This window comes from Stegodyphus dumicola, chromosome 6 (genome assembly GCF_044657685.1).
Source record: "Stegodyphus dumicola isolate Sdum_Otavi_A_Nest chromosome 6, ASM4465768v1".
Classification (NCBI taxonomy): Eukaryota; Metazoa; Arthropoda; class Arachnida; order Araneae; family Eresidae; genus Stegodyphus; species Stegodyphus dumicola.
In genome coordinates this window covers 10,445,844-10,458,100 of record NC_140773.1, presented here as the reverse complement: position 1 = coordinate 10,458,100, position 12,257 = coordinate 10,445,844, and the positions used below count along the sequence as shown (strand labels likewise).

Genomic DNA, 12,257 nt, shown 5'->3' with positions numbered 1-12,257 from the left:
TTTAATAAGTGTCTTTCTTGTCTTCTCATAATAAAAACTACTGCCGTTTAAGAGAAGTAGTTGTTGGAATCTTATGCAGAAGCGAACTTGTAAAATGAATGCACAGCCATATTTTCATTGCTTAAATCAGTGGTTTCAAACTGAAATTTCCCGCGGACCGCATACATGACCTGAACACGGTTGAAGGGCCAGAATGTTTTAAAACAAAATTAAACATTTTTTATTAACAAAATAAAAAAAATATCTTAAATAAATTTAAAATTCCGTTTAATAAGTATTTTTCAAAGCATACATAAGCAATTATGTATGCTTTGAAAAATTAAACAGGAAAAAAAATTAAACTTGCATTTATTTTCTGTCTGAAATTTAAATTTGGTACATGCAAAATATTTCTGTTGGTTATACTTTATAATTCAAATATAATGTCAGCTAAATATTAAATATTTCAGACTGTTGTTTATTTTGAAAAGTTCGAAATATTCATATTTAAATCAACCAATCGATTTAAACTGAAAGAAATTAAGAAAACTTTCTTAACTTTTCAAAAGTTTCAGAAAAGCGTTAAGACAAAATTTCTTTTAAATTGAGTACAGACTAAAAACATTTACTTGCATTTTGATGTTTATTACAATGCGTACTCTAAAAGAGGAATATTTTAAATTTCTTTATCTGCGGTTTGCACAAAGCAGAAGAAAATATTTTTCTTACGAGAGCATAAACTTCTTTCCAGCACCCTTCCATATCCTGGACGACACAAACAAGAGCTAACTCCTCGCTCTGTCCGGCAGTGCTCTTTTAGTTGCATATCACAGGTAGAGTCGTCACCCACAACACAAGTATCGATTCTTGAAAAATAGAAAAAACATATATATAAATTAGTACAGCAATATTTCATTTTTTTCTTATTATATCTATGAATGTAAATATATTTAACACGTTGAGCGCCATGTCAGCCATCTGTGGCTGACACTAGAATTTCCGTTTAGGCCGCGTCAGCCATCTGTGGCTGACGCTAGACTTTCCGTTTAGGCCGCGTCAGCCATCTGTGGCTGACACTAGACTTTCCGTTTAGGCCTCGTCAGCCATCTGTGGCTGACACTAGACTTTTCGTTTAGGCCACATCAGCCATCTGTGGCTGACACTAGACTTTCCGTTTAGGCCGCGTCAGCCATCTGTGGCTGACGCTAGACTTTCCGTTTAGGCCGCATCAGCCATCTGTGGCTGACACTAGACTGTCCGTTTAGGCCGCGTCAGCCATCTGTGGCTGACACTAGACTTTCCGTTTAGGCCGCGTCAGCCATCTGTGGCTGATACTAGACTTTCCGTTTAGGCCTCGTCAGCCATCTGTGGCTGACACTAGACTTTTCGTTTAGGCCACATCAGCCATCTGTGGCTGACACTAGACTTTCCGTTTAGGCCGCGTCAGCCATCTGTGGCTGACGCTAGACTTTTCGTTTAGGCCCGCGTCAGCCATCTGTGGCTGACGCTAGACTTTTCGTTTAGGCCCGCGTCAGCCATCTGTGGCTGACGCTAGACTTTCCGTTTAGGCCCGCGTCGACCGCCGCTGGCTGACAGCGTGTAACATGAAATATAACTATACAATTTACACTGTCTTATGGAATTACAGAAAAATTATTTAAAATTTACTTAATTTTGATTCATTACAGAACTAATGGATTTCATTGAAACACGGTAAGTATAAAAACGGTTCTCCATTACAGCTATTACAAATTGTAACAACTGTCTTAGTCTTTTTTCTGGCCATTACTCTACCAGCTTCAGTTGCATTTTGATCACAATTTACAATATTTCTGTACTTCACAGGCTTTTTTTCAGTTTTCTTTGGAGTTTATGCTGTCGTTTTTTAGATATTCTTGCATTTCTGTTCGATGGAATATCTTCTTTTTCACAACTTGTAAGGAATAGTGCTAATTCTTTCCGGACTTCAGTAATGCTAATTTTCTGCTTCGTAATATCTTTGCATAGAATGTAACTATTTACAAATCAGACTTGGAGCGTAATGTGTTGAATGAATGCCTATAGGAATCACGTTCCAAACGTAAACTATCTTCTACTGCGATAAGAATCTCTGGCCCTACAATGGCAGCGCTATTAAGCGGCGCGCGTGGCCTGAACGGGATTGCCTAAGAAATACGCTTGGCGCTCAACGTGTTAAGACTGCATAACTATTGAAAGTTCTAATTTTCATTGATGCACAGCAGTTATAAATTAGTAATACTATTTGATATATACTGTTAAAAAATAAACGATTTGGGAAATTAAAAACCTTTCTGAATTTTAGAAAAATACAGTACAAAAAAAAAAAAAAAATCTTTTGTGGACACCACAACACTTCCTTGTACAGTCTATTATATAAATTTTACACATTTTTGCAGCACTTCATTTAAATTTATTTTATCGAATTATTCTAGCTGAATTAACCGATCCATCAAGACAAGATGACGTCAAAAACTCAAAATTTTGAAATTAAATATCCCAGTCAATTTTCGTAGTACGGGAACCAAAGTAAGCAGAGACGCATTTAAAGTTATATTTCGCTGTTTGTCCAAAATTAATTTTTGAAATAATTTGACATTGCCAAAACATGAATATTTTCGTCATTTTACAACAGTTATATAATTCGAAGTAAATGACTACGACAAATGATAGCGAAAATAAAGGCCGGGTAAGGACTTTAAAGCCGGGTAAAGGGGAATGACTGTATATTACTTTTGTGGCCATGTTAAGTAATTTTAGCTGAATTAGCCATTTTCACTTTTTGCAGCAGTTCTTCTTCTTAAAACAACTTGACAGACGCCATTTTGAACTTTTTCCACGTCTTTCGCCTCCCTTTAGCTTTTGAGCGGGTTCCCGCCAACGGACTGTCTTTTGACATTGGCTGTTGCCCAGTGACTTTGTTTCCCCCTTCTTATGTCACACGACAAGTTGGAGAGCGTTGAAAAGCACGGAGGGGAATTACAACCCCTTTTTGTTTTTACTCCACGATAGAGAAGACAGCATTGCCACAGGTCTGTTTTTTTATGTTTTTTTAAATAATTTTTTCTTGGTCTTAGCAAGACCCACGCTGTTAGTTTTTATTTTATCCTTATTCCTTTAAATTTAATTTCGGATTCATTTATAAAGTTTTAATTCTTTAAGCTTGCATGTCCAGCCCGTACGTTATTGTATATTTTGACTAATAGCAGACCGCTATTTCTTTCATTTATTTTTATTTTTATTTTTATTATTGCTGTACATCGGAGTTGCATTTACACTTTTTACACCTTAATGTGTCAATTTGTGCGGACGCGTCGGGAAATTGGAACAGAGAATTGAGACTAAAAAAAAATTTTTTAATACAGTTTATTTAATTAATTAAAAAATTTTCGTGACGCAAAGTTTCAATTGTCTGTTTCGGCGAAACGCGTAATGGAGTTAGCTTGGTTCGACGTTCAGCCAGAAATTTCCCTTGAAAAGCAAGGGTGGACCTCGAATTGAGCTAATTTACCATTTTTCGCTTTTTAATTTTTATATGTTTTAACTTTTTTTTTTTTTATATATTTTAACTTGTTCCATCGATTGGTTTTATACTGTGTTTTATTTTTTGCCTTTAACTTGTTTCCAACGATTAGTATTTTACTGTGTTTTATAATTTACTTTTTATTTCGCATGTAGTAAATATTTCGCATATTTCACCTCATTCAATGTCATTGTTTTTTGTTTTTTTTTTAAAAACTGTGTTGAACTTTTTCTTTGAGCTACAGCTCCTGGTAACGTTTAGGCGAGCTAACTACAATTTCTCTTCTCATTTCCTTAATTTTGCAGCATATTGCGCAAAAGATCTTGACCAAAATTGGTCTTTTTAGTATTGTACTTACAACCTAGCTTATAATATATATATAGTATATATATATATATATATATATATATACATATACACTTTTGGTAATGCCGATTACAATAACAAAGCGAGGTGCAAAACTAGATGTTATAGCAGTCCCATATACAAAATTTCAAGGTTCTACATCTAATCATTTTTGAGTTATATCCCGAAAAATTCTCTTTTGAATCCATTTTAAATCCGTTTTAGAAAGAAAAAAAAGAGTCCTTTATTCTGTCCTTACGTACAGACGTCACGCAAAAACATCGTCCAAATGAATTCGGGAACGGTCAAAATGGATATTTCCGTTGAAATAGGATACCCAGAATTTTTTATGATTACAGCGCTTTTACTTTCTTCGTACAAACAAGTAAAAGAAACAGAAAATTGCATAAAATACGAAATCTAACTTTTTAGGCAATCCTCCCTATATCTATATTTAGGAAAATTTCGTTCTTATTATAAAAAATAAAACCCGAAAAGTTTAACTCCCTACTCGTATGAAGAAAAATTCCAAGATATTCAATTTCCCGGTGTGTGATATTTGAAGTTATTTTTAATTTGCACTGAGAGTCGGTTAATAAATCAAGTACAATAATTCGAGGTCTTTCCCTTTAACTGTCATTTAATTATATTATTTTGTCATTTAGTAGTGGCTTTACTTATAATTTTGTTACAAATGGTATGCCAAAAGAGTTTTCAGACGAGTAATTTATAAATTTCATGTATTTCTTCAGATAATTTATAAATTTCCTATTCTTCAATCAATTTATAAATTTACTTTATTTCTTCAAGTTATTTATGAATTTTAATGAATAAATTAATAATATAAAAATACATTATAAATATAAAGTTTTATAACCTTATAATGTTGCGAGGCCCCAACTTGTCAGCAACAGGGGTAGTGACTGCTTTGAACTGCAAATTACACAAGCTCGTAAGAAGGGTTTAAATCCCTTTTTTATTCCACTTTAGAAATCACAGATGCGTTCACTTGACGCTCACAAACTACGCCGACCCGGCGGTTTAACAAAATAGAAAAGTACAACTAAAAATAAATGACAGGATGAATAAATAACGAGATCACTACCTACGAGGCTCTATAATCGTAACTAATTTAACCGCGTTCTAAGATACAGCTGAGATTCAGCAAACTTACTGATTAAGAAGTTGAAAGATTCAATGAACTGCCGAGATAGCCAAACAGGCCGAAAGGCACGGTTCTTAAATTTCTACCTAGCAACCTTCACGCTCGCGATTCAAGAAGCACACTTACAATCTCGTTTCCCTTCTGTTTAAACTCAATTTACTTCTGTTAAAATTTGAATACTCTGCGCGTTCTACTACAATTTACATACTCTGGCATTGGCAATTTTAAGGGAAAGTAAAGGCTTGACAGGAAATGTAGCTTAAACTTAAAATAAATGTTAGTTAAAATAAATATAAACCCTACAACCTCAAAGTCATAATCTAATATAATATTAATCATAATTTATGCAAATAATATTACGAGTAGATTTCAGCCAATATCGAAATCTGCCACTGTTTTCTAGTACATAAATTCTATAAGATTTTGTAAATAAGGTATCCATTAAAAAATTATATTGATCAATATTTTTCACAATAATCTACATGCAAAAGCCCGGCACGCAATGAATAGTGTGACTGGGTGTGACTCTAGTGATTGGGGTGTGCTTGCATTTCTTTTCCCCGCATACTGTCAAAAATCTAGTTGTACTGATGTTATCTGCAGTCGCATTTCATATTCTGCATTTAATTTGTTTTTATATTTTGTTCTTGTTGACACATTCGTTAAGAAAGAGTTTTCACTTAAATACGTTGTTTCGAATGGCATTGAAACGTTTATAGTTTTCTTCAATTAAAAAATGTGCTACATGTCACAATTTTTAAAGCTGTCTGTAGTCTAAATGTAATCATTTTACATTACAAAACAGTTTAGTTTCACAAAACACTGCACTTCATTCTCTTTCACATATGTCAAAATTTTATTTTGACTCGAACAGGGTTTCTTCATAGTTTCGAATAGAACAGAGTTTTTAAGGCTACCGCTTTAGAGAATATAACTTTCGATGATGTTTAATACAAATTTTTATTTCCTTGTACGAAGTAAAAAGGAAGTATTGTAATCGCAAAAAGTTTCAGGCAGCATATTTCAACGAAAATATCCCATTTTGACCTCTTTCAAATGCAATTTAACGATGTATTTCCGTGATATCTGTATGTAAGGACAGAATAAAACACTCTTTTCCTCCAAAAAAATTATAAAACTGCTTTAAAATGAATTCTGAAGAGAATTTTTCGTCGCGTCTGTACGAACGTATGTACGTACGTATCTCGCATAACTCAAAAAGGAGTAGCCTCAGAACGTTGAAATTTTGTATATAGGGCTGCTATAACATGTAGATCTGCATCTCGTATTTTGGTTGCAATCGGCCGCACCAAACGTATATAAATATATTTATATATATATCCACTCTGTTACCCGGCTCAGTGATCTCAGTTTCTTTACTCTTATATGTTTGTAAATTGCACATTTTTTGCTTTAAAAAATGATTGAATTATGTTGTTCTTATCTTTCGGTTAAGGTTTTTATGCCTTTAGTAAATCTGTGTGCAATATTTTTAGAATTATCAGCAATTTTAAAGTTGATTAATTGCCGCTAAGCCTGTTTTAATGGCGGCCATTAATGTTTACATTTGAAACAGGAGACTAGTGGATTTGTTGCCAATCGAGAGAAACTTAGCTTCGCAACAACAAAGATAACGCCTTCATTTATTATTGCCAATTAAATCATGCTTAATTCTTTCTGGAATTTTTTCGAGGATATAAGCGTTTGAGATTTACTTCGTAATTTTTAATATAGATATTTTGAGTTTTTATGTATTTTTTCCTTCTCGCGAAGTAAGAACTGAATTAATTAAATGAGAAATACTCAATCGTCTGTGAAAAACTGTTTCTTTTTTGTTTTGTTTGCTTAATTTCTTTTATACATAGTTCTAGCTTTATTATAGTATTTGAATAGAACATGTGGCAACGAGTAGATAATTTTTTAAAGGATATAAATTTTGTGCATTCTGACTTATAATATGAACGAAATATAATACTGTTAAGTAAACCTAGCGCCAGAGTGTCGCTATGGTAAACAAAGTGAATTTTAAAGAATGCATTGTGGTTTATGCGCTGTCGGCGAAGTAGGTTTAATTCAATCCAATAAGTTTAAATGAAATGCTAGAAAAAATGCACATAATTTAATATTCCGTACAAGGAAGTCATGTGGTGTACACATCAGATTTTTCTAATTTAGTTCTCAGAAATGTTCCAAATGAGATCACATGTTACCCTATATATCTGAGAAATGTATTAGACATCTGTGAATTTATAATGGAATAGTGTGAAAATTTATATTTAAGTTATCACAGCACAAGAAACATTATACTGGTTGGAACTTGTGTACTATGAGTACATTTTTAAAGTTATTAGCCCAAAGCAGCGTTAGCTCAGAAGGGCTATTAATTTCGTTTTGACATTTTGCGTTGGTTCACTATAAAAGTCTGAATCGCTTTTCAAATTTTTGCCACCAAATATTACAGCGCTGCAATATATTTAAAGAAATTAAATAATGAAGAATCTGCATGAGTGTATGTATTTTTCTCGCATTGTGAAAAATCAACAATACCTAGAGACATCAAATTTTGAATAACGTAGTCCTCCTTTAGAATATAGGCATCTGAAAGCGCGAATTTGGTATTTCTTTTATTATCTATTTCATATTTTGTAAAGCTTTAACGAATGTTTTACTAACAAACTCAATGATTTCAAAGATTTCCATGAATATTAGCTTCGCATGCATCTTAAGCACGGATATTTTATGCTCGAGATTTCTTTTTGTTTTGTGTGTGTGTGATAATACTGTTGAATGTTATGGCTTAAGTTATAAGGTATTTCTCCCGCCTTCTTGGCATGCCTTCGTAGTGTAGTGCTCTGCACGCTGGGAGCGTATTTCAGAAGTCCTTGGTTCGATTCCCAGCGAAGGTGTTGCTCATTTTTCATCTCTCCTATTTTCAAAAAATGATTAACGTCTTTACAAAGTGCGAAAATCATGATATTTAATAAAGATAGCACACTAAACTTTAAAAAAACGCTCCTTTTGGCATAATATTACAGTCTCTTTTATTATTATTATTTGCGAAATATTTCTATTACCAATGCTAGAAGTGTTTCATGAAAATCCCAGTATAATGCAGAGAAGCTTAGCAACCGAAGATACATGTCTGGCATCAATATTGGAGACAGGCACCTTTTTTTATTATAATTATTATTACATTATATGGTATCGTATTTACTGAAAAAATAAGACGCTCTTTTCTGCTATTTTTCCCCTTTAAAATTGGGTCTTAAATCCAAATATTTTGATAAACGAAACTGTAGAACGAGAGGAGGAAATTTAACTATCATATTACATAAAATAGCCACATTGTTTCAATATTGCTAAGCAGCAGTAAAATATTGTCCTTAATCCTAACTGGATTTAGTGCTGCTCTAATAAAATATTCACTTGCATTTTGATCTCCCAAAGAAGTCTTATTTTCGAATAAATATTCACGTATTTAAGACATAGAATAGTAACTGGGAAAAATCATCATGCAGATGGAGACAAGCATGATGCAGTATGTGAAGGAGCACAACATTTAAATAATATAAATTAAGTATCAGTGTGATACAGATTAAATATTTAGGAGATCGTTGAATTGTAAGAAGACAGTGGTGATGTGCCAATAAAAGCCAACAATGACTTTCAACAAAATCAAGACTTGCTAATCTAAAAAAAAACTTTTTATAGGTAATTTTTTATATATACGAGCTCAAATTTACACTTACCTAATTTCAGGCACCTGAGGAGGAGGTCTGTACACTTGTGGAGGTTTTCTCATAATTGATCCAGCCCCTGGTCTCGGAATCGGTAAAGGTCGTAGTCCGTTTGGATATTTTTGTGGTCCTAGATCGGGAGGCCTCGGTCGCTGGTAAATATTTGGTCTGGGAGATGGCCTAATCTCAGCTATGTCTACAGGATATACTTGAGGTCTTCCAGTAGGAGGTGGAGGTGGAAGTGAAGACATTGTCGGTCTGCCATATATGACATCTACTTGAGTAGCAACAATGGAAACGGAAATATCAGTAGATGATGTAACATCAGCTGGTGTCTGTAAGCTGGTAAAAGTAGGCACAACTTTAGTTTCAGATTGATTACTGTACATTTGACGACTAACTGTAATTTCGAAGCTGTCTGGTTGATGAGTTATGATTACTGGCTCTTCTGGATGAGGAGAATAAATCGCTGTAGCGTTGGGACCTCTTTCCGGTGGTTTTAAAATAGGTAACCACTCAGTAGCTGAGTCAGATGATACTATAGGAAATATATTCGTACTTGAAGTACTTGAAACTATAATGCCGCTCATAGAGGGTAAAACAGAAGTTTCTGTTATAAAACTTTTAGTCACTTTTTCAGTTTCTTCGCTCTTTGATGATTGCGTTCCAGTAGCATTAATTAATTCAGCTGTTACCACAGTTTCTATAAATGTGTGGCCATTTTTATCTAGTTCTGTCAACACTTCAGTAGGCATTATTTGGATACTACTATGTGTTGATGATCCTATAATCTCGTCTTGTGAAGAAGTTGAGGGCAATGTGTAGTGACCTCCAGATTCCCTGCTGGGAATGATTTCGACTACTTCTATATGTCCCGAGGAAACATTGCTACCTCCACCAATGAACGTCGATGAAATTCTTGAAGTTGTGGCATTCGCCGAAGATGTAGAACCCCCACTGTCTGACTGAGTTCGATTTATTAAGCCTAAAATCAAACTGACGTCCGTATCGTCAGGAAAAACCCAACGATTTGTGGTGGATGCACCATCCCCACTATCTATCACAGATGTGCTACTGGGTAAAATCTCTGAAGAGATTGACGTGCTTGGAGATGGCACCCTACGATTGGAATATGAATCGAAATGGGCCGGTCCCCTATCATTAATCCTCGCAGGTTTAGGAGACGAGGGAAATACGACAGATGATGGCCTAGATTCCGGCCTTGTGACTTGCACATCACCACCTAGCAGGTGGATAATGCCACTAATGATGTCATCAATGGACTGGTTGCCCCCATCTCTTCTTGGTATGCGCTCTTCAACCGGTTGCCGATGGAAATCGGGAACGTGTAAGTAGGAGAAACCTTTTCTATACAAGTCGTGCAAAGGTTCACTTGGTCGGTTATGAAATAGCAACATTTTACGAGGATCATGAGCTTCTTCTGAGGCGTGATAAAGAAGGCGACCTTCGCGAAATCCTTTCCTGATTTCTCGTGGTTTTCTGTAATGGTCAGAAGCCCTCCGGGATCTGTCATGTTTGTGATAACCTGGTCTGCGGTCCACAAAAGCTACAAAATAAATAAATTAAAAACGATTATAAATAATCAGTAATAGTTAACGAATATTAGGAAATAACATTCTCATTTCTGAGCAATATGGAATTTTAATAATAATAGCTTGGATAAAAACCTTAGAATAAAGGGAAAAGATTTACATACACTGCATGTTCTTTACATTAATTTACATAATGTTAATCGCATATATTTAGAACTACCTATAGTTTAATACTGCACAGTAATAATCTTTTGCCATTTGCTGCCATCAGTATTGATGTTACATACTGTTATTAATCTAGATTATCAAGATTAACGATATGCAGTGCAAGTCTAATTTTTTTTTATTTATGTTATATATTACGACATTATCAACATTTATATTAGTCGATCTTGAAGATTGCAAATACGTAGAGTTAACCTGTATGCAATTATACTGATTGAATAACAATAGATTATTACTTCCGAAATAGTGAGTCTCCGTATTTTTTAAAATAGTAAAATTTGTTAGAAAAACTTTGATTTAAAACTAATCTAAGTTTTTTGTTTTAAATTATTCTATACTGTTGTTCTAATTTATGTTGCTTTACATATTTTGTAGTCCAAATGCATATAGAAAATATCTGATGTGGGCAACACATGCCTTCCTTGAACGGCCTATTATATTATACACATTTTCTGCTGCTTAATTAATTAATTAAACTTATTTCCTGGAATTCATTTAGAAATATATTTCTCATTCAATTAATTCAATTATTACTTCGCGGCATAAAAACTAAAAGGATCTTCATTAAACACTGCAAAACAGAGAAAAGCATAAAACACCAAATACACTTAACAAACTGCTTAAAAAATTTTACAGTTAAACTTAGAATTCTACGCAAAAACAAGCAATTCAACCATCGGGCGGAAAGACAGGTTTTTCGGAGCAAAAAATTCAAAAGTTTACATTTGGTCCCACTCGGCAAAAAGATATCAAAGTTGGTGCACAACCTGACTTAATTCACTATTCTACAAAAGAGTTACAAATGTTGGCCTCGTTAGGCTTATAAGGTATTTCTCCCATTTCCCTAGCGTGCCTTCGTGGTGTAAAGGTAGCACGCTGGGCCGGTATTCCAGAGGTCAGTGGTTCGATTCCCGGCGAAGGCGGTTGCTATTTTTCATCTCTCTGGCTTCTAAAAAAATCCTAATGACTCTACAAGTGACGCCCTAACTAAAAGGGTTGTGGATGAACGGTCGCACGAGGTGACTAAGTCACCCCATTCCCTCATGGATCCCAAGAAAGGATTGCTTCTCTCGCAGAAAAGAAAAACAAGCAAAAATAACAATACGCATTCCAAGGGGAGTGTCAAACAGGAGGATGATTCATTAAAATGAAATATTTCGATGATTCTCCGCACCCAGGATTTGGAGAGTAGGTCTCCTGAAACACTAGTCGCCCTTTAAAAAGGGGAGTATACAAGGTATTTCTCACATTTCCCTAGCGTGCCTTCGTGGTGTAACGGTAGCACGCTGGGCCGGTATTCCAGAGGTCCGTGGTTCGATTCCCGGCGAAGGTGGTAGCTAATTTTTCATCTCTCTGGCTTCGAAAATTTACCTGATGTCTCTACAGGCTTAGCACCATTTAACCTTCAAATTGTTGAAATTATACAACTATTGCATGCGGGTTAACTACTCGTTTTCGAGCTATGCGAGATACATACACATGTACGCATGTACAAACGTCACGATACATTCTCTTTTGAATCCATTTTAAATCTATTTTACAGTCCGTTTTGTAAAAAAGCGTCCTAAATTTTGTCCGTATATATATAAATGTCAAGCAAAAGCACCGTTCAAATGGATTCAAGAGCGCTCAAAATGAAGTTTTTTTTAAATATGATTTTCGAAATTTTTCGCGAATACACTACTTCCTTTACTTCGTACAAGGAAGTAAAA

At 34.6% G+C, this 12,257-nt stretch overlaps 1 protein-coding gene across 1 annotated transcript in view; it reads right to left on the bottom strand.

Moving 5' to 3' along the window:
* LOC118205342 (uncharacterized) overlaps positions 1-12,257 on the bottom strand; it is a 120,235-nt gene that overhangs the window by 63,760 nt on the left and 44,218 nt on the right. The window contains exons 2-3 of the mRNA XM_085818096.1: positions 8,780-10,334; positions 709-845 (exon numbers count right to left, since the gene is read on the bottom strand). Of these exons, the coding sequence (XP_085674222.1) occupies positions 709-845; positions 8,780-10,334 (1,692 nt within the window). The remainder of the gene's footprint in view (positions 1-708; positions 846-8,779; positions 10,335-12,257) is intronic.